Source organism: Neophocaena asiaeorientalis, unplaced genomic scaffold (genome assembly GCF_003031525.2).
Source record: "Neophocaena asiaeorientalis asiaeorientalis breed wild unplaced genomic scaffold, Neophocaena_asiaeorientalis_V1.1 scaffold188, whole genome shotgun sequence".
NCBI classification, from domain to species: domain Eukaryota; kingdom Metazoa; phylum Chordata; class Mammalia; order Artiodactyla; family Phocoenidae; genus Neophocaena; species Neophocaena asiaeorientalis.
Window position 1 is genome coordinate 5,372,116 of NW_020174156.1, and position 27,836 is coordinate 5,399,951.

The 27,836-nt window shown below is 36.1% G+C and overlaps 1 protein-coding gene across 3 annotated transcripts in view; it reads right to left on the reverse strand.

Moving 5' to 3' along the window:
* PEX5L (peroxisomal biogenesis factor 5 like) overlaps nucleotides 1–27,836 on the reverse strand; it is a 185,185-nt gene that overhangs the window by 102,235 nt on the left and 55,114 nt on the right. The window contains exon 1 of one of the 3 annotated variants that reach the window (XM_024755109.1): nucleotides 8,349–8,449. The exons of the other annotated variants lie outside the window; for them this stretch is intronic. Coding sequence (XP_024610877.1) covers nucleotides 8,349–8,417 — 69 coding nt within the window. The 5' untranslated portion in view covers nucleotides 8,418–8,449. Of the gene's footprint in view, nucleotides 1–8,348; nucleotides 8,450–27,836 lie in introns of those variants that run through there. 3 annotated transcript variants of the gene reach the window in all.

Sequence of the window (27,836 nt, forward strand, 5' to 3'; positions counted from 1 at the left end):
TCATTTTCTTTTAATGTTCAAGTTATAGAGATAGAAAAATTTTCAATTATAAGTTTTAGTGTTACTATGTATAAAGACTCACAGATTTCTCTAAATTATCTGAGGTCTGTTTTGGTTGTAACCTTTGTTTTTGGGATACTCCTTTAATCCATGAACAAAACTCTTGAGTTTCTTTGCATTTTGTTTTCTGAATTTGAACATTCTTGGGTATCACCCATCCTATTTATATTGAAATATTTTTTAATGTTGAGGGACTATGAGCTTCTCATGTTTTGGGGATAAAATATATTAGAAGTTTTATAAATGCCATGGTTTATGCCAGCTCTTCTGAAAATATGATTAGCTTTCTGGGATCTGTTTTTCATTTATAGGTAGCTCATGTAAAAACTGTGTTTATGCAATTTCTTAAAGACTCATACATTAATGTGTATTTCTTGAGAGAACTTGCCCTTTTAGCCATATATGCTTAGCATATTGAACCCATCTAGTATGATATCACCATGGTGATGTGGTCTTGATGTAGCAACAATGTCTACCTCCAGGCTGTGTCATTCTCACAGCTGTCAAGGGAGAGATGGATTCTGCTGTGCTATAAACATCATGGAAGATGAAGGTCACCATCAAATATGGCACCACACTATACTCATAGAATTTATTGTAACAGGCTTACATTTATTAAGTTGTGCATTCTGACTACTAGGTCTTATTGACCTAGGCTAAAGTGAAAAAGGTGCAAAAACTCAATACAACCAATACAACTTCAACTTTAAAATACGTATGACATATGTGTGATGTCATAACTCTTTTTGTTAGCCATTATTTCTCTGAAGAAGTCTGATAGATAACTAAGAAAATTTATTCTCTTAGTCCTGGTCTTGAGAAATATCCATTTTTATGTAAAAGGTACCTGTGATTTATATTCCACAAAAGCCCCCTTATACTTTTTCTTTACTTTGGATACAATTAAATTCCTTTGTAAATAAAAGGACTAATAATTTATTTCCAAGTCATAGCTCTGTGAGTAGGTGTGTAGAATAGACCTAGATTATCTATGGTTTTAGAAGACCAGGGTATTAGATTTCTGTAGATATTTTTAATTGCAAACACTGAAAAATTAGTCTAAATTTGATAAAAGAATTCTAGAAAGTAAGACCTTTCCACATAAATATCTAAATGGAAAAACAAAGGACAGCCACAATTAATTGAAAGGCCTATCCTTTTAGGCAAGTCTGCTTTATCAGAGGTAATAGGATTTTTTTTTTTTTTTTGAGTCTCTCTCCTCATTCAAACCAAAGACTTATTTTCTAGGGAGAGCACTTCTAGCACTCAGATTTTCTCAGCATAGGTAGAAAAGAATACCAAAGAGGAGGTTATTCAGAGAGACCCTAGAGAGCCCAAGACTAAGTTGTGGCTTCTCCTCATAAGGTCTTTTCCACACCTACTGTCTTATTTGTGACCACACTTCACCCCTGGACTGGAGTTGTTTCCATAACATGTCTGTCCCGTTCCCATAACTGAGCTGTTCCTGTGACTTTCTTCCATAGATACAAATCAAAGAGGAAACTTCACATTACTTTCTGAGTCTGTGCTTTTCAAGCTAGAGCACCATTTAGCTGTTGGGAAATGCTGAGATTGGAGTGGGGATAGTGGCAGGGCTCAAGGGTGAAGAGGATGAAAGGCCAGATTTCAGATAGCATGGAAAGGTAATTTGGGAACTGAAGGTTTTTGGGTTTTGATTGAGATATGGAAGATGAAATAGGAGATATCATGAAAAAAATCTTTTGTTATTAACTCTGAGGTAAGAGGCTGTGTCTTACTCATATTTATACCCTTCACAACTTCTAATAGAATGTTTTCATATAAGAGGGGCTCAATAAATGGCTACCAACTGGGACAGTGACTTTGCAGAAACTGAAAATATAAAAATATCTATCTCAAACAGTCCAATTTTGAACTGTATCTTCAGTCAGATGAATTTAAGAATCATTATTTTAGCCCTACTAAGTCCCATTTTATTTTTACTTGTATAGATAAGAATGGCTTTTCACATGCCTCCCTCCTGATTTTCAAACAAATTTATGGTTTTCCTATGGTGACTTGAGAATAAGCAAACCTTTTAGGCCATAAAGTAATATTGCAAACTGAACTGAATCCCCCAAATAGTTCCCCTAAGCTTTACTCCCAAATTGTATGCCATTTATTCTGTCTTTATTCATTGGTAGGATAGAGCTTATTCACTTCCTTTTAGAATTACTTCCTTCAGTTTGAAAATACTTTATGAACTTACCTCATTTCATCCTTCTGGCACAGAGTACATTGATGTTATAAAAATAATAAAAGGTGAGTCAAAAGGTTTCCAATTTTTTTTTTGAATAACTGAGTGGGAGTGATTGCAATTTTGGTCCAATCAGATGATCTTAACTAAGTTAAAATGACCCGCTTCATTAGTTGCTAAGGCCTTTATTTCAACTTTACATTTAAAATTTTCCTTTATTATCCTCCTTTGTCCTCTTCTCAATATTTAGATTAGTTCAAAGGCCTTTCTAATGGTGACAGATTCTTATTTCTCTTTCAGGACCCCGTTCTATTGATACATTGTCTGGGAACCTTCTTCAGCTCTAGGTGGCAAGTGCCTTCTTACAACATCTCTGCGTTCCCATGCTTTACCCAATTTTATAACCTTAGTTTCACCTGTTTCCTCCCACTAGACTGTGATCTCTTTGAAGGTAGAGACCTTATCCAATTAATTTTTGTATCTCATAGTGGCAGTTTAATAAATGTTGACTGATTTTATACAGTCCAATTGAATGGTGAATTGTATAAAAGAATGATTGCATGGGCATCCTCAATTTCATATGGGGTTTGATCAACTCATAGAGAGGCCAGTGGTCCTCAGAAATGTTTACTAAATTCCTGGCAAATTTTAAACTGCAAATCTAAGTCCATTTTCCCCCACTGTCACATCATTGAAATGCTTGGAAACCTAGAGGTATCTAAAGGAACATTTCCAAATGCAAGGCTTCTACCAAGAAGTCAAAAATGCCAAGAATGAATGCCTAACGAGAAATATGGAAATAAAGGCATGGAACTGCCTCATTCCATCTTTGGAAGCAGGACACGGACCAATGCAAGCGGGAAGCCAGTGGTACTTCAAGAAATAACACCACTACCTCACTCAGAGATTTTAAATCAGAGATTCAAATTTGGAGATTCTGAGAAGAAGCCCTTACACAGTCAATGGATGGAAATGAAAGGAAGCAGCAGAACTAAGAAGACATGTGAGAACTCGCATGTAGGAGCTTCTTGTCACTCAGAATTCAAGACTATTGATCCTTTACACCTTCCTTGTAATCATAGGTTGTAAATGAAATATTCAATCAAATGCCTTCAATTTACTTATGACTTAGTCAGACCGGTCAGTTGATGTGGCTAATAGTAGCCACCACAGGACAAAATTGCTTCTTATTTTATATCAATACTGTGTTTAGTGTTGAGCAGAGTGCAGACAATATCATCCACCTTTAACGAATTATTGTCTGTTTTAAAACTTTGTCTAAAAATACATTTGCCTTAGTTCAACTTGAATTTACTTAATTTGAATGTTAAAAAATTAAATTATTATATGATCTAAGCTGAATATTTAACCAAGATGAAAGGAGAATATTTTGTTTTTAAATACTGCCTGCTACTTAAGCTCCAGTGCATTAAAGATAGCTTTTTTTGTAACTTAAGTCTAAGTTTTTTTATCTTTAAACAATATATTGCTTAGGTGTTTCATTAAAAAATATAGAGCTAAAGTTTGTGATAGCTCATATCACTAAGAATTAACTCCAAACCAAAATACATTTTAGGTGAGAAAACAAGGTCTGTATAGGATAATAACTCATTATTCTATAATTTTACACTTCAGATTGATGATCTCAATCTAATGTTTTAGTTTAAAGTAAAATATTCTGTTTTTATTTTGAAACATTTTAGTACTTAAAGAATAATTTTAAAAGTTAAAACACTGAAGCGAATAAGCTAAAAAACAGTTGACAAATATCTCGTACTTGTAATGTTGATTAAAAAGTTTGTAAAAATATACCAGTCTTTTTATCTCATCTAAATAATAGAAAAATTAAGATTGTTTTTATATAAATAAAAACACAAATATGCTTTCAATAGACATATCTTTATGCATTTTGAAAATTCCTTTATTATTTGCACTCTCTTGATTAAAAGTACAATATATGTCATTGGTTAAGTAGGTTTTCATTCATAATTTTATAATTAAACTGTTTATGGCTTTATTAGTCCTATCCAAGTTTAGAAACGTGTGCAAAGCCCATCAAAATAGTCACCATATTAAAACTAAGTTGACTGACTCAATCCATTGAAAAGAGGAAACAACTGAAACATTACTATGCACCCCTTAGTATTCAGCCTTTGAAGGCTTTTTCATGGTAATTCTGCCACCCGACTGAATTAATTTCTTATGAGCTAATAGTACTAATGGCACTGCCCCATCCCCCAGTTCTTTATATGGGTCTCAGTGGATCTTCCTGTAAAGGATAACCATGTGATAATTTTCAACTCTTTGACTTCATCTAAATGTCAACCAACTGACAACAAATATTTTCCTGACAGGATAGTTAGACATAAAAATGTGAATCTATTCATGGGGAAATGAACAAATATTATTGTTTACAGCTTGGGTAGTACTAACATCAAGGCAGGAAGGAGAATATAATTAAAGCAATTGTTTCAAGTTAGTAACAGAAAACCCAGACAAGACTGTATTTAGCAGCCTTGTGAATGTTTTTCCAATCAAGGACATTACTTTTTTATCTTTATCAGACACAATATTAAATTAAATCAGTATCAAACTATAAGGGGTGGGGACAGATAGAAAAACAAAGCCTGAGTTAAAAAACAATTCCCTCGACAAGAAGAGGTCTGGAACACATAGTTTTAAGACACTGTGCTCTACAGCAAAAAATGAATGGGCTATTCCTTACTTACAAAAGTACCAGGGGAGGTGGTTAAAATGAAAATTTATGAAGGTTCCTTATGAGAGAAAAATATTCCATAAAGCCATTTCATTCTCATAAAGAAGAATAAAAATTTTTTTATTTTTATGCTCAATCTTCTGGCACATAGTTTTTTATTTTATGCTCAATCTTCTGGCACATAGTTTTCCCTTCTAGCCTCAAGCTGGATTTATTTATACCATTACAGTCTAGAGTAGTACTGTTCAATGGAAATATAACGAGAGCCTGGTAATTTTAAATTTTCTAGTAGCCACTTTAAAAATAGTGAAAAGAAACAGGTGAAAATAATTTTAATAACACATTTTATTTAGCCCAATATATCCAAAATATTATCATTTCAACATGTAATCAATATAAAAGTTATTAATGTGATAGTTTACATTATTTTCCTTTGGACTAAATCTTCAGAACTTGTGTGTATTTTATACTTACAGCATATCTCAATTCGGGATATCCACAAAGCACTCAATAGCCATGTGTGGCTAGCGGCTACTGTAGTGAACAGCACAGGTCTAGAAAAACTCTTATTTCCTCCAAGACTTGATGGTTCACATATTTTTTCCCTTCAAACCTCTCATCAATGCACATTTGTTTCCATACTGTTTGACTTAAAGTTTGACTTAAAGTGTTAGTCTAGGACAGCATGAACTTGAACTACTATGAAGAGCTTGACACATTGTTTAGCAAAGAATTAATAATTAAATGAAACAAAAAGAGCAATTCTCAGGGGTCCGACAATTTTTGAGTTCAGGTCACCTGGCCAACTCTTCTGTTTTGTTCAATTTGTTCAAGGTACTATAAATGACTTGAATGGAGTATGCTTGGCTAAATCTCTCTAAATATGATCCTAATGATCACATAATACAAAAATGCTTCAATATAAACTATTCTACACTTACGAATCTGTGGAATGAACAGTTACTAAACAAATTAGGGACTCAGTGTTTCAAGGACTTATTCTGTATTTTAACAATTATGATTGTCCTGAAGACATTATTGAGAGAGCAGCAATTAGCTTCAGACATTTCTGGAATCTGTGAATGAGCAGCTGGCATCGACACACCAGTGATGAAGATGAGTCAATGTGTCCTGCAGTATGTAGCACTATGTCACAGGGGCTTTACAGGAGACATGGGACAGACATGTTTCAAGACACTAATACATTCACACAAGATAACGAGTAAGAATGTGGTATGGTACACAGACTGGATGCTGTGGTTGCCATGAGAAGTACTCACTTTTTCAGATCATTCTGCTGCTTTTTGGCTTGTGCATGCCACTGGTGCATAGCAGGGAAGAAGCCACTTGTGTGTAGTGGAAAAAGTATATCAACTAATAAAACCACATTTGACTGAGAAATAATTGTATCACAGCTGTCACAGGATTAATTCCATAAGATTATCAATACAATAGGTGCATTGCATTTTATGAATCAGAACTCTCCATTTGCTGATTCATAAACTAGTCACTATGCAACAAGAATATGATGCATCAAAGAAAGCACTGTATCACCTTCATGCAGTAAAATTGTAACTATTACCTCAAAGACGGCTAATGCAACATTAGACAGGGATTAAAGAAGGAACTTGGTACACACAAATGTTCTGAATATGAGAAAATGGTAATAATTACAGTTTCTTTTCTAATTAAAAAAATCAAAATTCTTATTTTGCATTAAATTTAAATTAAAGTTTAGGTTATAGTGGTAATTTTGGACATTTGCAAAGAATTACTGGAAAGCACATAGCAATGCATGGTTTTGAAGAAAAAGAATTCTGGGCACTAGAGCCCGTCCTAAATCATGATGTCCTGAAATAATATGCTGCAGCACAACTATGCCAATTGCAAATTTGGATAGGTCTTATCTACTGATGAATATGGCTCTACCATTAGCCGAGAACTCCAAGTGGCTCTCACCTCCCATAACATCCTCCTGAGGAACTGAGGACTGTATATTTTGGATATGGATTCTACAAAGGCAGGAGATCAATGTAAAACTGTGTATGTTTTACTATGTAAACTAAGTAAACAATGGAGCCCTTGGTAAATATTAAGCAAATTTCTTTCCAACTATGACTATGTGTCATTGGGAAGAAACATCTCCTCTTTTGGATTAAAACAAAAACAAAAACCTCACAACATAAGATTATCCCAAAGTCCTGGGAATCTTTATAACTTTTTAATTATTCAATTTTGATGTTATATGTTATTATAATTTTCATTACTTACAACATAGTGTTTAGAACGAAATGAAACCACACATGTTGGCAGCAGCTGGGGATGTGATCTGATGATATTCTAAAAATAAGTTGCCATAATTTAGCTTTTGATATAAATGCCTTTCATGAGGAATTTAAATGGACATTTTTCTAAATCTAGACATGTTCATATAATTGGAACTGAATCACTGTATTTACTATTGCATTATGGAGAAAAAAAAGAAATGTTTAAGATAACAATCTAATCTAAATTATAAGATAAATGCAAGTAAGTAATTTTGCATTTAAGAATTTAAAACTGATAGTTCCACAGAGTGGTGATGAGTATATTATACATACATATGTATGTGGATTTTACAGGGTGTTTCAAAAGTCCCTGAGGACATACAGGATTCATTCTCAGTGTGTCTTTGCATACAAATGCAAATCTTTTTCTATACTTATTATAATAAATACTGAAAATGCCCCTCATGTGCTTTTAATAGAGACGATATTTTTGTTGTCAAGGTCACTAAGTAGAAGAGGGGCCACCAATGCCATTTTCTGCATGGAGACTCAGGGACTTCTGGCTCATTCCTGTAAATTAGTTATCCACATAAATATGTATAGACATACGTAGTATGCATAGTCACAACATAAATATATTTAACATTTAAGAAATTTTAGATATTCTACTGGTAAACTGACATATGTATGCAATATAAGTTGTATTTATTCATAGGAATTTGATTTTTTTTTTTTGGTTGTTGTTCAAATGTACCGTTAGCTTAATTGTTATTTCTTTCCCAAAGTTGTTAACAAGACTCCTTTATAAAGAAGCGACATGTTTTACTTGCACATATATTTTCTTTTTCTTTTTTTAACTAAAGTTTAGTAATGAAAATTAATATCCACGAATAAGTAACTAAATGATGGAATTTTCCTTTTTTTTTTAGCAATTTTGGTTTTCATTTTATATTGTATAATTGTTTCATTGAAACTGTGTTTTTAAAAAAATTGGATCGAGTTAATGGTTTTTTTTTTCTAGTTAAGAATCACAATATCTGATATATTAACATATGTCAGCTTCCTACAGGAACCCTAAGGGTCTGCCCACCTGTGATGTCATAGTAAGGAGGGGCTTTTCTTCAGCAGACTCCTCCCTCGGTATCTCCTTCATCACCATGGCAACAGCCTTATCTGCCGCCCTAGAGCCTTTTCCCTATAACAGTGAAATCAACAATGACTTGTGTCAGGAGAAATCTTTAACTTATTGTTTATCACAAGATATTCTAATGTTTAAAGAGCAATCCAACATAAATGAAGAGGTAGTCTGCTGCAAGTGAATCTTGAGGCTTTTGGCTGAGGAGAAAACACACAAAATCTGAAAAAAGATTATTTGTGAACTTTTTAGTTAGCTACTTTTTCACCTTTACAGCTGACATATTACATTTAATTTTAACATAGTATTTTATATGTATAATATATTTTAAGGCAATTTACATGACATGACAATTTTTATAGTATTGATTTAAAAACACTATAGATTGTCTGTTATGTTCATTTAAAACTTATTCCTATATAATCCCTAAGTGTTTTGAATGGCAGTGAGGAGTCTGGATTAGGGATTAGGATCAGGGTCTCACTCCCACAGAGGACTTCTGCTCGGTGACCTCTGGAGTCTGTCATTTTTGAGTGGATTGGGCATAAAAAGTAAACATGTCATAAAACCTCTAAAAATTCTTCGGCAGCCTAACATCACAGGAATTCACCCAGCTTGTTTATTTGGGGGAGGTAGTATGAAAAAAATTTGCAACTCTCAATGTTCTTGAGATCAAACAAATTTAATAGAATTTTAGAAATGTCTTTTAATTGGAGAATCTCATAAATCCAGGTGTAAATAAAGGATGATTAATAATAGAGGCAATGATATACTGATATCTACAATTTTTTGGCCTCATACAAGCATAACTATAGACTGTAAAGGGGTATGTTGGTTTTCTGGGGTTTTAGTTTACCAGATTATTAAGTTTTTGAGAGTAGATAGGGCATAAGGGAAAAAAACAAAAAACAAAATATCACCTTCCCAACCCAATTAGCAACATCTCATACTATGTAAAAATTAAATAATCTTTAAACACTTCAAAAACAAAACCTTCCATTTTCTTTGGTCTCTGGGCAGAGCCTCTCTGGAGAAAACAACCTTATACTAAGTGCACACGTGAATATCTCTGTTGTAAATCTACTTAAAATACAAACGTAGCACACAGAGATATAGGCAAAGAAACAAAAATGGACATATGAGGGTCCGTTGTCTGAAAGGGAATTAAGAGCTATGGTCACAATTAACTCCAGAGGTTAATAAATCTTGACAGTCTCTATGCAACTAAAGAGGATAGAATTACATTATTATCTTTGGTTTGCACAGGGCTTTAAGTATTTAAAAGGTAGGTTGACTCTAAGAAGCAGAACATTGTCCATTTGTTCAGGCATTGCCTTTCTAAAATGTAATGAGTGGCAGCTTTTATTTATGGGAACAAAGAAAAACTTTCTGTATAGTTACTACATTTAAAAATGTGTGAATCTCTTTACAATGCTGAAAGTTTGTTTCTTTGGTTTGTAACTTAAAAACTAGCATTATTGAATGATAATGTGTTATTTCTATAATAGAAAATCAACTATTAGAGATTTTATTCATCAGATATAACAGTGGTTTTTCTTATGTGTTCTGAAAAGTTTATATGGGCACAATCCTTAGATTAACTGAATTCTGGAAGAATAAAGGGCAACAGTGATTCACTGCATACAAATTGGGGTGCATAATGATCCAGGTTTTTCCTTTAATGAAGCAATGTCATCTTCCTAAAATAGAGATACATACAGTTCTGAATTCTGGGAAAAGATTTATGGCACTCTTAAACTATTTGACATTTTTTCAAAATATAAAAATTATTTGGATAAAACATTACATAGTGTAAGCTCAGTATACCTTTATAAGCTACCCTCATTGACAGACTATATATAGTTTAACAAATATTTTTGCAGCTTATTTTTTTCAAAAGAGCAAAATCACTTGTGAAGAATTCTTTCCATGCTCCAAGAGGTTTAATAATATAGCAATAAACAAAGTGGCATGCTTATATTTAAATTCCTAATATATTTTTTAAAACATATCTAATGTTACAAGGTAAAATTTAAAAAATAATGATTCAGACTCTTTTCTTGGGCTAAGAAAAAAAAATCAATTGATAAGCATCTCAAAAAATTTCAGGTCAATATTTCAGTATACCATTTATTTGAAATGCTACCAATCTATAAACTACGTATAGGTATTTTTCACATGTGCAACTATAATAGCTAGAATTAGCAACGGACATGCCATTTCACTAAAACAAAAACAAAAGAAAACAAAAATTAGTCCTTTCATGCTGAACTCTAGAACAAAGCAGTGGTCAGCTAGAAAGGATGTATAATAAACACATGCGGTGCTTTTTATTTCTTGCAGAAAAACCCACCAAAGCCAGGGTCAGGTCACTTTTTTGAAGACAGTGCCACTTTTTCTTCAAGGTTACACCTACTACCTGAAAAGAGTCATGACACCCAGGTTAGTGCCTGCTAGCAACTTTTTTGCTTTACAGCCTTTTGGCTTTTGAGTTATTACCCCATGAGCCTCACTGTTTCACAAGTGTGGTATAGTCCGAGAACAGAGCAGGAAGGTCGGCCACGTGACATCTCCATGGTGTCTAAAACCACTGCCAAATCACGTGAATGCACTCATATATCAAACCAAGATTTCCCCCAGATTGTATTGCCACCTCCACCTGGTACCTTAAAATCAAGCTGTGTCATTTCTGACTTGTCCATTTATCTTGTGGGATAATGCTTCTAGAATTCAGAACCTGTCTGATAACTGAGTTGGCAATTCATGAAACTATACAACTTGACTTATCAGCAGCTCTTCAGGGCTGACAGTAATTCCACTGTGCAGGTTTTTTTTTTTTTTTTAATCCAGTGTCTTAAAACATTGTAAGAAATATATACACATAATTATCCATAGTTCAAGCTCAATTTTCTAAATACAACTACACCATAAGGTCAATATTAATCTATTATTTGAAATATCATGAAGACAGCAAAAAGGAAACATACACTGACTACACACTTAAGCATATAAATGGATTTAGATTACATTAAACCGGTATGCTTCTAAATATGTCATTCTAGCCACAAGAGAATAGTGAAACGTTACAAGTTGATTATCGCATCATGACACCCTCTAGCAATTATTTCAGCCTATTTCTTTCCAAATAATACTTCAAAATCACCTTTTCCCACTTCCTTATTGAATCTCTTGAGATGCTTTTGACTGTTTAGAAAACAGTATCAGCATAAAGGGAAACATCTCTCTTTTTTTGTGATTTGCTGTAGAAAATTCTTTGATTTTTTATTTTGCGGTACGCAGACCTGTCACTGTTGTGGCCTTCCCCATTGTGGAGCACAGGCTCCAGACGCGCAGGTTCAGGGGCCATGGCTCACACGCCTAGCCGCTCCGTGGCATGTGGGATCTTCCCGGACCGGGGCACGAACCCATGTCCCCTGCATCAGCAGGCGGACTCTCAACCACTGCGCCACCAGGGAAGCCCAATTCTTTGATTTTAAAAAAAAATCTTTTATCATTTTGTTTCTTCACAAATGAAATATATAAAATAGTAGCTTTTCTAACAAATAATAATTCTTGTGAATAATCTTTTTAATTAATTTCTATTATAACACCAGGCATAAATGAATGAAACACAGAGTGTAGCAAGTGATACTAACATTTATTAAGAAAACTCAATTTTGGCCCAGTTCTTCTTCTTCTTCTTTTTAAAATATAGAATATAAGAAACAGAGTAGAAAATATTGGAAGTCACAGGATCTTCTCAGGCTGGATACCAGGCTGTGAAGCTATGAGGTATCCTCAGATGAGAAGGTGTGGGCTCTAGGCCTGTCTCACAGGGAAGGATCTAACCTATTTAGAGAAGTTACTGTGTGCTGAGCACTCTGCTGGGTGTTTTGCATGTTTTTACTTGATTGATCTAATGAGAGCCCTGTGGCATAGGTATTACGGTCTTTGCTAGACATTTTTCGGCTTGGAGGCTCAGAGATGGTGTGATTTGACAAAGGCCTCAAAGCTAAGCCCAGACGGGAACCAGACCCACCTCCCAGCCTGTGTGCTTCCTTCTCTACCACACTGTTCTCTCTCCATCCAGCTTTGTTAGGGGTGGGAGGGCTCTTCCACTCTGCCCTCATCAACTGCCCTAAATGGAGGGTTTCCAATGGTATCACCCAAGTTTGGGGCAGCAACCACTTCTCAGTATAATTGCACAGTATGGATCTAAGCAGATATTTTGGAGAAATATTTTCTTTAGTCTGCAATGGTCAAAAAGAATCAGCCATCCATAACTTCACTCATGAGCACATGTCTAACAAAATGTTTTCGTTTCTCCTATCTTCTTAGAAAATGAACCTAACATTTCACATACACACAATTTTTTCTGTTCTGTAGATCTTAATAGGCTTATAAGCTTTAGCGTCTCTCCAATTATTATTAAATGCTAACTCAATGCCATGAAATGCCATCTTTACTAGGATTTTCCTGAGATCCATTTTGGTTTTTTTTTTTTTTTTGGTTGTTGTTGTTGTTGTTTTTGCGGGCCTCTCACTGCTGTGGCCTCTCCCGCTGCAGAGCACAGGCTCCGGACGCGCAGGCTCAGCGGCCATGGCTCACGGACCTAGCTTCTCTGCGGCATGTGGGATCTTCCCGGACCGGGGCACGAACCTACGTCCCCTGCATTGGCAGGCGGATTCCCAACCACTGCACCACCAGGGAAGCCCCTGAGATCTATTTTGGACACATGAAATAAAATAAGTAATTTCAGAGTAACACAGTCCATTTGTAAGCAATTTTCTAGTTGCAGATTCTATTACTGCTACTATGGAGTTTGTAACTTAAAAATTATTTTTATTATTCTTAATCTATCGACAATAATACAGAGGCTCTTTATCAAAGATATTAAACAGAAGAAACGGAGATAAATTAGGGGAAGAGTAAAAGACTACAATACTAGACATCTCTGCTAACCCTAAATTAGCTAATATATGAATTTAAATAACAGTCTTCCTTTTGTTCTGATTGTAAAATTAATATATGCTATTGCCAAAAATTGAGAAAAAACAGAAACAAGAAAGTTAAAATAGCAACCCTAACATTTTCATGCATTTTCCCCCCAAATTTTATATTTACAATATTGGATATTAAACAGTTTTTTTAGGATGACTGTTCTAAGGATAGACAAACTACAATCAAGTTTACAAATGTGAATGTATTGAATATATTTCTTCATACATACATACATGTAAGCAAATACCTGCCATTTAGATCATTTTAGCAACACTGTTTGAAATGAAATGATATTCAGTATTGCATATACTGAAAAATTATATATCTCATAAATTCCAGACCCTGAACTTAACATGCACCTGCGGGAAACTGGCCACAAAAAGGCTAATTTCTGATGGCTATTCTCATCTCTCATGTGCAGAGCCAGGATAACTTTCTTTTACTGGGGAAGGTAAATGTCATGATAAGTGTCATGCTCTCTTCAAACTTCTCTTTCAACATGGGAAAATGTCAGATCAATGTTCCATGAATGGTGGCGATCTTTGCCTACCATATTATTTCTTCTCCTAGTTGTGTGTTCCTGTAGATTTCTTCCAAGGTAGAAAGGTTCCAACCATGGTTTCTTCCAAACCATGCTGGTTCTATCATGGTAACATTTAACTCATCTCCGCCCCCAACAGAATGTTTTGTAAATTTTAAAGGTGGTACAAATAGAACTAAATCTAAATCAATCCTTGGTTCTAAACATCCTGAAGGAAGCACAGATCTAGATGTAAACAATTGGGAAGCATGGATGGAATGCTCTCTTTTCTTAACTAGCAATTCATATGAGGAATTGAAAAATGATATGAATTCACCATTGGTTCAGTGATCTGTTTATAGCTGGAAATAATATGATTACTGATTCCTTAATAAGGGTAGTCAAGTTGCAGTAAGGAAATTGATGCCTCTAGTTAAAATAATGACACACGGCATTTAAAAGGAAGACATCTAGTTGATTTGTTGATTCTCCATGTCTTCCTCTCTTACTTTTTTTTTTTCCCCCTCCAGCATTGTTTTTCCCAGATGACTCTCCAAACCATCACCTTTGCAATGAAGTCTTTTGAGGTGAATGAGGACTGATTCTAATTACATTCTACCATATAACTCCTATGCCCTCGGTTTTTCTTATGTGCTATTTGGCACTTTTTGTTGTGTGTGGTGTACGTGTATGTGGTGATGGGAGAGTCGTGGATAACAATCTCTTTAATTCTAAACCTCCACACGTGAAAGTTGCTGCGATTCCACACCCCCCGCATGCACACGCACCGTCCTTGGCCTGAATGATTGGTGTAGGGGGTCTTTATGACTCTTATAGGCCCTCAAACTTTTGCCTTCATGGGCCCCTTCCTCCATTAAAAAAAAATGTAGAAGACTGTATTTTATGATAAGCTGTATCAAGAAAAATATAATCTAGACTGAATTTATTATTACACATTCATTATTTTAATAGTCATTTAGGGGGTTCTGATTTTAAGAAAGATATAATTAAAACAATTTTATGGGTCCTTAAGAGTATCTTGGGCCCTCTGAACTGTGTCCACTGTGCTGGTGCATAAGGTGACCCTGGGTTTGTGTCTTCTCCATAGTCAGTGTGGTGTCCTTGGGGCTGCTCGCTCTCTCACCTCTGGGTAGTCCATTTCGGCAGCAGCTGCTTCCATCACCTCCCCAGCACCTCCACAGCAGCTGTTCCTGCCCTAACAGGCCCCCTTACCACCAATGCTGCTCTTACTATTTTTGTTTGCATTCAGGGAGTCTCCCCTAACAGTACTTACCAATCATAATGGGTGCCCAATCAGTAGCTTTCATCTTGTAGCTCTTAAAACACCCTCAGAAAACCTGGAACATTTAGGCCTGAAGCAGAAAACACTGGTGTGTAAAAGTGATGTGACTCTTAAAATGTGGTCTCTCCCTCAGAAAATAGGCCTAAGCACTTTAGTCTCTCCTGTCTCAGGGTGTGTTCTTGACCATCCAGGAGCACTTTTGAGGAAGTGGAGTCCATTTCTATCTCTACTTTTATTTTAAAAAAATCAGCCCTCAATGACCAGAGTCACCAACTGGTCCCAAAGCATCTCTTGTCATTTTCTCTAATTTCACAGTGGGTCACTTGAGGAACAGGATTGCCCATACCCAAAATTCCTGAGTTGCGCATGGAGATTAAGCTCCTCCCAGGGACCTTGTTATAATCCTTTATTTTGTAAAATGTTCTGTGACTGTCTCATCATTGAAACTACCTTGTTCGAGCAAAGATTGTGCTCGATTCTTTTGAACTACTTCGCGTTATTTGGTATAGTGATAGACACTCAAGTTCACTCAGTAAATACAAGTAACTATTAAATACCTTTTTCACGTGAAGGTACTGAAATCACGTAATATGGCCAACTCTGACAGAATGTGATTTTGAATTACATAAAAAGTCTTAGACATTTAAAGAAATGAAATTGTTTCAAAATAAAAATAAAATCTAAATAAAATTTCATTAAAATTAATAAAATGTTACCAAGTAAAGACGCTTAAAATTGGCTCTGAAGGACAGATAAGACTTCTTTTTAATTAACAAGATCCATTTGTCCACAATTTACCATTTGTTCTTTGGAGAAGGTTAAACATTCCCCATCTCACTCCCACCTTGTCCCTAGGCATATTTACTCTGTTTGCTTAGCAAGCTTTCCTGACAAACGGTCAAAGTCACATGAGTCACTGTTCACTTATCTATAACCAGTTCTCAATTAGTGAAGTTTTACTATCAGGCTTACTCTGATTATCGTAGCTTTAAATTACTTGGAACCTATTTTGCCTTAATACTGAGTTTCTCTATTATGCACCTGGAAGCAACTTTTGTTACCTAAAATGGTCTGATTAAAAAAAATTGTTTTCTTTTGACCTTGTTTGGCTTATGCTGAGGATGACATAAATAATACATATTCAATAATTCAGAAGTAATGTTTAATTTCTGGTATGATACGTTTTCCTTTCTGGTATGATAAATCCCAAATTTGTTATTTATATAAATATATTTATGTTTGAGAGGCCTTTGATGATTGTGTGAAATATGTAACCAAAAAAATGCAATGGTAATTAGAGGGTTACTTTTGTTATTTTCAATTCCTTGTTAAATACCTCAGATGATTTGCAAAACAGGCTTTTGGGGGAGGGGGGTTATTTTTAAGCAAAAGGAAAAAGACTGAAAATACAAAGTCCTAAAGATTACTTGTTATTTTCTTCTTTTCAAAAAATATCCTCCCAAATACAAATACTCCAGACTACTTGTATCTTACTTGTACAAATGGATACATATCCAACACTTAAGAGAAAGTAAGGTGTTATGAGAATCATTCATCACCAGCATAAATAGTTGCTGAAATTCTGCTGAATCAGTGGTGTTTGGTGCATAGGGAGAGGTGAGACATGGCCTCTTTCTGGGAGGGGTTAGGAGAAGAGGTATTGAGGTCTGGTTTCTAAGTGCTTGAAATTAGCCAAGGTGGTATAGTAGACAAAATAGTAAAATGTGGAAGGATAGTGGTGTGGAAAATTGGGAGGAACCATGTACAAAAAATTGGTTTCTTTACCACTCCCGTCTTTTCCACATATTCTTGATTGGAAAGTTTTGCAAAGAAAATATAACAAATAAGAATCCCTGTAGATAAATATGTGGTTAAGACAATGAAACAGTTCCCTTGAATTGATTTGATTACCGGTGAAACTCTTTTTCTTATCGGTGATTAGATGCATCCCCCAACGTCTTGCCCCTAGTAAGTAAAATCTATTTACCAAGTAAAAAAACAAGTCAGAAGAAAGAATTCCATCCCCCTACCAAATTGGAGGCCTTTCAATATTGACTCTTGTTATCTTAGAGCAAAGAAATTGAATCCCACCTCTTTTAAAAAATAGATGTGGGGCTTCCCTGGTGGCGCAGTGGTTGAGAGTCCGCCTGCCGATGCAGGGGTCACGGGTTTGTGTCCCGGTCCGGGAAGATCCCACATGCCGCGGAGCGGCTAGGCCCGTGAGCCGTGGCCGCTGAGCCTGCGCGTCCGGAGCCTGTGCTCCGCAACGGGAGAGACCGCAACAGTGAGAGGCCCTCGTAGATGTAAAGACCATGTGGTAAATATATTGTTACCAAATTTTTGAATTTGAGATAGCAAATTCAAAAATACATACACTGTGTACATTTTCCTTCTAGAGGAGGGCTAGTAACTAGTGAACTTGAATTCCCCTTTATGAATGTTTCAGGCAAACTCTATTACTAATTTATGAATAAGAGTTGTGGCCTTGGAGTCTGACTACTCAGTAGCCTTCTTTGTATCTTTCCTCATTTTCTGGCAGGTGCAAGTTTTTTACCAGCTTGTTCTCCAGTCACCAAAAGCTCCAGTTTTGTTGATATAACTTAGGAAAACTAAATTACAGAAACTAGGCTAAATTCATAAGCTACTAGCCAAAAAGGTCTCAGCTAAGGTACACTCCATCTGCCTGACTTCCCTGAAACAGTTCTAAGAGAGAAGCTGAGGCTCTGGGCATTTCTATTCTAAAATTCTGGATCAGACTCTGGCATCTATTCTTATCTTGATAGTCCTCTGGGGGGGTCATCGGCAGTGTGTGAGTTGGATCCTCCCTCATGCCTTCTGGTTCCTTAAAAGGATGAACAGTCTTTCTCACTCTGGGGAGAGGAGTTAGGGAAAGTATGGAGAGACACCGGAGTGATGAGCCTCAGTCACTGTGTGGCCATGCAATTAACAGCTAATGGAGCTGGTGTAGCCTGCATGGTCAATGGAAGGGGAAGAAGGATTGCATGGCGTGGCCTGCTGGCACAAATACCAGGACTGGAGTCAGAAGACCAGAGTTTCAAGTCCCAGCTCTTTTATAAATTATTCTCTCTAAGGCTTCATTTTACCTTCTGAAAACAGGATAGAAATGTTGTATTTCTACTTCATAAATTTATGAGAATTAAGTATGTATGAAAGCACTTCCACAATGCCTGGCACATGGTAGGTACTCAATAAATATTAATTGACTCTGAATGGTTACTGCTGAACTCATGGACTCTGTGGGCTAAGTGTCCTTATGAAGTAGGTAGCAAAAGATACAATATTATGTTTGTGAGATTCATCCATGGAGTAAGTAGCAATAGTTATTACATTCTATCCACTGTATAGTATTTCATCATCATTTCAGTACATATCACAATTTATCCATTAAACTGTTGACAGACATTTGGGTTGTTTCTAGTTTTTGGTTATTACAGAAACCACCATAATAAACTTGAGTTTAGAAGCCATATGGAATGTAAGAGGAGCAATAGGTATGAAAGCAGTAAAGAGATTTCAATAACAGCAACAGAGGCAGAGAATAGTCACAGTATGGATAGGAGACCAGGCTTGGGATGACCTAAATCAAAACCATACGGCCTAGCAATCCCACTACTGGGCATATACCCTGAGAAAACCAGAATTCAAAAAGGGTCATGTACCACAATGTTCACTGCAGCTCTATTTACAATAGCCAGGACATGGAAGCAACCTAAGTGTCCATTGACAGATGAATGGATAAAGAAGATGTGGCACATATATACAATGGAATATTACTCAGCCATAAAAAGAAATGAAATTGAGGTATTTGTAGTGAGGTGGATGGACCTAGAGTCTGTCGTACAGAGTGAAGCAAGTCAGAAAGAGAAAAACAAATACCGTATGTTAACACATATATATGGAATCTAAAAAAAAAAATTGTTCTGAAGAACCTAGGGGCAGGACAGGAATAAAGACACAGACATAGAGAATGGACTTGAGGACACGGGGAGGGGAAAGGGTAAGCTGGGACAAAGTGAGAGAGTGGCATGGACATATATATGCTACCAAATGTAAAACAGATAGCTAGTGGGAAGCAGCCGCATAGCACAGGGAGATCAGCTTGGTGCTTTGTGACTAGCTAGAGGGGTGGGATAGGGAGGGTGGGAGGGAGACGCAAGAGGGAGGAGATATGGGGATGTATGTATATGTATAGCTGATTCACTTTGTTATAAAGCAGAAACTAACACACCATTGTAAAGCAATTATACTCCAATAAAGATGTTAAAAAAAAAAAAAAAGGACTTATAAGGCAGAGAAATCAAGGCTCCAAAGCAAGGCCAGGATGCTGAATCTAGCCACTAGGGGTAATGAGAAACCAGTTTCTAATGAGTTGAGATTAGTAACTCTTATGGTCTGAATTGTGCCCCCTCAAAATTCATATATTGAAGGCCTAACACCCAGTAGCTCAGAATGTGACTGTATTTGGAGACAGGGTCTTTATTAAGGTGATAATTAAGTTAAAATGAAGTATTAGGGTGGGCCCTAATTCAATATGATTTCTTCTAAGAAGAGGATGTTAGGACATAGAAGGAAGACTATGTGAAGACACGAGGACAGCCATCTATACGCTAAGGAGAGAGGCTTCAGAAGAAGCCAATCCTTCTGATACCTTGATCTCAGAATTCTAGTCTCCAGAACTGTGAGCAAATAAATTTCTGTTGTTTAAGCCACCCAACTTGTGGCACTTTGTTATGGACACCCTAGTAAACTAATACAATAATGAAAAAACTACTCATGATTACAAAGTAATCTTACTTTCGTACCTCAATAAATTGTTTAGAAACATCCAAAGACAATTCAGTTACAGGTCTATTGTAAGCCTTCTCAGTTAATTCCTTTTGCGATTTCTAATCTGATCAAAAGGACTTTGTGGATATTGAAAACTATAAATTTTGAACCCAGGTGGCCAAAATCGGCCACTATGGTGATATCCCATCAGGGACTATGACCTACTTGTCAGGGAGTGTTACCTAAAAGAAATGCAGACGAAGATTTTGCGTGGAGTGGTCAGCCAGTGCCAGTAGGAGCTGTGTGTTGGTCCCCAAACTTGAATTGAGATTTTAGCGACAACATGTAGAAGTGAGAACTCAATATACACTAATAATTTTAAAAATCAGCAAAATCCCATTAGCTGAGTAAATTATTTTCCATATGTATTTGGGTGTCTACAGTATCTGAAAGAACTATTTATTATTTTGAAAGAGTAATTTGATAAGGCAACACTATAATGAAACGTAAAAGCTAATGGACTTCCCCTAACAATAGAAAAACAAGGCAAATCTGGATCTGGCTCATTCAGGTAGCAGTTGCAAAACTCCAAGATACCATTAGATTGCTGATGAATTCACAGACTGTGTTATGTGCTCTAGGGTTGACAATGGTAGGGCCCTAATATGGTAGGGCCATATTAGGAAATCTATTCAATCAAAGTTATATAATCACAATAAAAAAGATGACCTTCAACTTTCAAAGTCTAAGAAAGGATTCAACAATAGAAGACCTTAAGAGTGTTAAAACATCTCTAGCAGTTCTAAAAGTACATATTTCTACTAATGAGTTCACTGGTTTGTCTGATGAATTACAAATTGACACCACATTCATATCTTGTTTCTAAATTCTGAAGGACTAGAACCTTCAGACCATTTGGTGGACCATTGAGTTCATGGAGGTGTTGAGTCATTTCTACCCCCTACTTTAGGCAGATTGCCTATATCGCCTATACTGGAAATATGTCTTTAATCTATGTCCCAAGTCACTACAGGCAAAAGAGTGATTTGATAACGTTAATTTTAAATTGCCTACGAAGTTTTTCTCAATCTCCTAAAGAAGGATTCTCTGCTATCCCTTACATTTTCTTCCTCCTGAATGTGAGATATATATCAAAATAGATTAAATTAACATTTAAAAGAGATCTGGCCTGAACTTATTTCAACCTACTAAATAATACATTATGATCTATCAGTTTCAAAGATAAAAGCAACAACATGATAGTGATATTTCATTAGACAGATTGAAATTGATTCTAATTCTAGATAGATGTTACGTGTATAGAAAAAAATTAATTTCTTTAAGATCCTAGTTTTTCCCACAACAACATATGCCAGAGTTTACTAAGCTTTTAAAAGGTTCCCAGAAAGTATAAAAGGTCTTAGATTCTCCACTTAAGCTATTCCTCTAAACACTAAATTGAAGAAAGCTCAAAATGGTTTAAATCTATCAAAATTTGTCTGAAAATTTACCATTACTCTTCCCTCCTCCACAGATTAACAATATCACACTATTTCCTTTTAGCCACTTATAATCTGTTCAGTTATAGTAAAACAAAAACCTAATTAACCAGTACCCTCAATTAAGTTTTCCAGAAAATGTCATGTTTAGAAGAAAAAATTATAAACAAACAACCTCATTTGAAGGATACTAAAGATTCCAAGTTATGCCCCACAGTCAGTATATATTCAGCTCATCTCTGACAATTACATTTGGGTACCACTCTGTAAGGAAAGATGCACTGAGTAATAGCCCTGAGGACAGTAATGTCTCCATTCTTCAAAGAAAGAATTAGGTATAGTGTTATTGTACTTAGTAATACAGAAAGAAGCATTAATACATTTTAGAAATATCTGCCACTAAAAAAGGTTTTTTCCCCCTTTTGGTCAATCTTGATGCGATGAAAAATTTCAATTAATAACAACACTCAAATAGCTCTGAGTGTTCTGGTTAATTGAAACCTTGTAATATTTCGCTAGACTCAAAAACACAAAGACTTCTTTTTAATTTCTTATACTTAAACACACTTTTCCTCAAATGTCAATACCAAAGTAATAGAAGATCAGTTATTTTAAAGGCTTACTTCCTGTTTTTTTCCCTTAGTCCATCACAGATCACAGTTGCTTTTAGTTGTGACACATACATGTATGTCATATATGTTCTGTCATACCTAAATATATTATATATGTTATCTATTACTATATCTATATCCATATCTATATCTATACCATGGCTAATTTATGCAACTGAATAAAAATGTTAGATTCGTTTTCTAGTCTTATTTCCATCTATAATAAACATTTGTTGCAAGTGTCTTTTAAGAGATTTTAAATTTCAGTAAAAATATAACATACTTTGTTATAGAACTTGTGTATTAAAGTCATCAAAATTTAGAAATTCCAGAAATATTTTTTTCTTCTTGACCTTTCCAACAACTTAAAAAAATTTTTTTCAGTAGGCTTAGAGTTAAGCTGACATTTTCTCTGAAAAGTGAGAATGAAGTTGTTTGCATTTTTACCCACATTAAAAAAAAAAAAACAACGCTTATTTTCTTAGAGAAGATTTAATTGGAAATAGAAATATGTTTCTTTTTTTTTTTTTTAGAAATATGTTTCTTGACTTTGGATATTTTAATATCATAGTGGTTTCAGTTATGACAACAATAATACAAACTATGTCACAGTAAACAAAGAAAGTGACTGATAGTTTTTGAAAGAATTTAACTTGGATTTCTCTATTATGGAACTTATTGTCTATTTAGGTCTCTTTTAACTAGTATTGTAAAATTTTACTCATTTATTTGTTTTAGTTGAAATTCTGTGAAGGTTTATAGTTTTATTTAAAAATCATATCATAACATGTCAATATTTTAATCTTTTTCCCCTTCTCCAAAATGAACGATGAAATTAGGTACTTCATACACTGGGATCTTTTATGAATGTGGTTTCTCTCTCTATGATATTTGTGACTGCAGAGGCAAGAGCTGACAAAAAAACACAGACTGGCTCTTTCATTTGATTAGCCTGGGTTTCAGAAAGTTGATGTCTCAAGTGCAAACATGGTTCAGAATGTCAATCTTCCTACAGGGCATCAAATTTCAACAGAGGACAGTCCAAATTGTAAGAGTTGCCTGGCATCATGAATGTTCTTGAGAGAAGGGGCTCTTTGTGACTGTGTCCCTCCTTAGGTCTGCAGGATCCTCTTCCATCACTTCCTCTCCTGCAGCTCCCTTCTTACCAGCTCTTCTGGGCCACTCCCCACGCCAGTGAAGGCTGTATGGATGCAAGTTTCTGCATCTCTACAGAGACTGTTTTCTTCACTTGGAATTCCCATCTCTTCATCTCTACCTGTTGATTTCCATGTATTCTTCCAGATCCCGTTCAATGACGATTTTTTCTTTCCTTGAAGTCTAGACTTTGATCTCCCTGAGACTGGACACTGAGTCTCATATTCTGCTTTGTGTTGCCACAAGTGCAGTGTCTTGTGGGTAGAGGGGTGCTAAATGAAGGCTCGTTGAGTGAATGAATGAATGAAGGCATGGGTAGATGGATAGATGATATATAGTCCTATCTGCCTAAGACTTCGTGAGGTTTCTCCTAAACCTGGGTTACAGAAGTATGACACTACCTCCTTCACATACCCCTCTACCACTAAGCAGAAACTGGCAATTTTGGCTTCTGGCTAAGAATTTAATGGCATCCTTACCCGTGATAATTAAAAACCCTTTGATCTCACTGTAGTAGCCAAGGCAAAGGCTCTTATGAGTTTATGGCTCATCCATGGGCTCTTTTCATATTTTCTGCAAATCCCTTTGTGGAGGTGGTGGAAATCACATTTACTTTGGATTAAAACATAGTAGGAATTTGAAATAGGGAGAAAGGAGAGAAAGAAGATTGTCTAAAAACACTCTGCATAACTAAAAAACAAATTTGGTGGCAATTTAGTCCTCTCTTCTACCTCCTTCCCCTTCAAGTTACATCCTCAAACTTCCAGTGATATCTGCTGGAGACCCAGATACCTTCTGTAAGATGCAACTTTTTTGCTTGTAATTGAGGAATAGATGCTCCACGTGTTCCACACTCATACTGACAAGGTGTGGAAGAAGGAGAGAAAACAGAGAAGTGACTTGTATGTTTCGCTTTGTACCACATATGAAGAGCCCAGGACAGTGCCTGACACAGAGTAGGTTGAATGAATTTTTAAAAATCCCTCTGATAAAGCAGGAGCAGGAGCTCAGAGCCAGAACACTTAGTATCCCCCCAATTTGCAGAAACCTTGTGAAGTGTTGCTGGGATGCAGAGGCACTGAATTTCATAGTGCAGGAGTGCTTTGAGTCAATCTTATTTTGATCCTAAGATTCAGGGAGACCCAAATGGCACAGAGGTTATATAAAATTAAAGAGAAGAAACTATAACTTGAATCAAAGCTGCCTTAAGGAAGGACTAGTACGTTCCTGTTCAGTGATATTGAAACCAACACAAATTAACTTAGTGCTGAGAGATATGCAGAAAAGTCCCCCAATTTTTGAAGATTATTGGAAAAAGTTGAAAATTGCAATGATGTTTTTATGTGGAAATATAGTGATTATGTGTTCTGCCTTGAGGAGGGTAGAAAGCATTTTCTGAGTGAAACAATTTCCTGAACAATATGAGAATGAAGGAGACACAGGGAGAGTGTTAATAGAGTCACCTCTGGAGAAGATGGCTGTGTGCATTAGATGTGCTCTTCACTTTGGTGCCTCCAAGAATAAAACAGTTCTTTACTTGATGTTTAACAATGAACACAGCAATTTCTACTTCTTGGGAAACTCTTCAGAACTATAAACTTATTTGAAGAGTGTCATGGTCCAAAGAAGAGATGAACATCAGAGCATCTAGCTAATTAAAATAACTATCAAAATGGTATTAAGCATGTTATAGTTTCCAGTTGAATTCTCACAAACACTTCTTTGAAGTGGATATGATTATACACTCATTTTAGAGAAGAGGTACTTGAAGCTCAGAGAGAATAACTTGCCCAAAGACAGGTACCTAGTAATAGTAGTAGTAGTAGTAATAGTAATCACTTTTTGAGCATCTAAAATGTACCAGGCACTGTGCTGAATACTTTACATATATTTCAACAGTACCTAGGTCACCACAACTCTTTGGGTTGTGGTATACTTTTATTATACCCATTGTACAGTTGAAGAAACTGAGACAAACAGAAGTAAGCAGAAAGAGCTAGTCAGTGTCAGAGCTGGGACAGCAGCCCAGAGTCTGACCTCAGGGTCTGTATTTTTAACTACTATGTTTTATTGTCTCTCATTAGAGCTGTGATTAGAAGTCAAGTCTGTCTAGTACTGGGGCCACACTCTTAGCCGTGCCCCTCTACTACCACCAGGTTCCACTTAGTGGTACTTCAGAATTTCCTTTGCAGTTTATTTCCTCCTTGGGCAGAAGCAGCCATATGTGGACAATTTCCTGTTGTTAAACAGGCCACACAGCTGGTGGAAGGGTGAGTGCCAGGATTTGGGCACAGGCACATCTGACCCCCAAGCCCGTGCCCTTTCTTCCATACTGCGCTGGATGCCTTGACAGGAAAAGCCCTGAGGACACCATGGCACAGCAGCTTATCAGTGTCATTGAACGGATTCATTAGTAAAAGTTCCTTTCTACCTCCCTCTGGACAAAGAGGCAGAAAGCCTAGGTTTAAATCCCAGCACTCCCACTTATGAGGGTGTCACTTTGGGTGAAGTTGCCTTTCTGAGCTTCTCCGTTCTCATCTGTTAAAATGGGAATAATGATACCCACTTCACAGTGCTGTGTGAAAGAACTCAGCAAAGGGAGTGAACAGTGTGGGCATTTGATAGACATTAGTTTCCTTTTTTTTTTTTTCTTCCTTGCTCGTTTGTCTCATCTCTCTCTTCTCTTGGGCAAAAGATATCACCATTTTTAAGTGATACAAGCACTATGCTACAATTGGCGTGTATTTGTGTGTACTTCATGAGACATCCACAGATGGCAGAGAAGAAAAGGGGTCCTATGAAGTGAAAACATTTGAGAATTCTTTCAGTCTTCAAGTTCTACTGAATTCCCTTAACATACCACGTATTTCAGGCCAGCTCAAGCCCAGCCGGGGGTGTGGAAGCACATTCCACAGATACCAGGACTTGATCAAGTACCATCTCATTCTGTGTTCTTGTGACTTCACATCCATCTATCCTGGATTGTCTTTTGTGTACACCACAGTTACCAGCACAGAGGGAAAGGCAAGGTCAGGGAAGTAACAAGACACTCTGTCAAACTCTTTATGTTGAAGGTCAAATAGAATTCTTAAAACAGCCCAGAAAAGTAGGTCCTAATGCTTCCTTTAATAATGCTGAAGGTTAAAGTGGCAAGGTGGGATTTCATCTGGGTTTAACTCTGAAGCTGAAGAACTTCCACTACTACAGCAAGCCGCCTCCCTCTAGGTATGTGATAAGCGTGAGCTAAACGGATATAGTTTTTAGCTCGTGAAAACCTTTCCCAGCCAGAACTACTCCTTGTTAAGGGAGAGGTCTATTTTGGTGAGTGATTACGGGGATCCTTCACAGGCACCCTTGAGTCAACACTTGATGGAACTCAGGTTCTATGCTGCTTACGTGTATAAATTACACGGTCAGCATTTAGGAGAATGTTTATTTCCTTTTGAGTAGTTTGTCTGCAGATAAGATAGGCTGCTACTGGGTGAGTAGTTATGGTCAGGACATACGTGCATCGTATTTCTGTGATGAATGGGAAGATAAGCTTAGCAAGGGCTTTCACTCAACTACCTTTGAAATGAAAAAAGAAAAAAAAAAGAAACAGAAAATAACTTCCTTAAAATAGTTAAGTGTAACTTCCTTAAAATATTTAAATGTTAGAGTTTTCTGTCTTTCTTAGCTCTAGAGAGAGACCTGACAAGATGTCCATCAGAAAAAAGAATAAGGAACCACCCTTGTAGGTTCCCTGCTCCCAGATATATTCTCTGGAGCCAAAATATACTAAATAGGAAAGAGGGAGCGCCAAGCTTCTGATCTAGGAAGAACCTCTATAATGGCTGTCTGTCATCTCTCTACTCCTAATCAGAACCAGTTCTCTTTTCTTCAGATGGCTCTTCTTTCTTAATCCTTTTCTTTTTAGAGGGAAACTCACTTACGCTTCCCCTTTCCCTTTTCAACTTCCTTTTGACTTAGGTTTGGTTCTTAATAAAATGAAATTTGTGTTTAAACATCCATTCCCTTATCTTTAACAGAGAACCTGAAACATCCATTTTTCTAAAGCAAAGCTTAGGTCACAAGCATTTAGACAAAACATATCATGGTTTCATGTGGGAAAAGAGAAAGGCATTAATGGAGAACCTGTTATGGGACAGGTATACATTACATGTTTGATCTGATTTAATCCTCACAAGAATCTTTCAAAATGAAGGTATTGTTCTGCCCAAGTTTAATAAAAAGGAGACAGACTTGAAAGGGTTAAGTAATTTGCCCAAGATCATTGGGAGGCTATGTATCTATTTTCTAGAATGCCTTAATAAACTTTTCATGTCTTCACAAAATTAAGTTCCATGAGTACATTTTTTGTTCAGTTTCATGGTGAGCAAAACCACATCAGTTTTGTTCACCATGAAATCTCCATCACCTCAGAGAGTTCTTCACACTTAGTAGACGCTCAGAAAGTATTTTGTAATAAACTTATTTGCACCTTGCTATATAAACAGATATAAGTTAGCTCTCAAAATTAATAAAATTGAGAATGAAAACACACAATATATGTATATAGACTCAGTG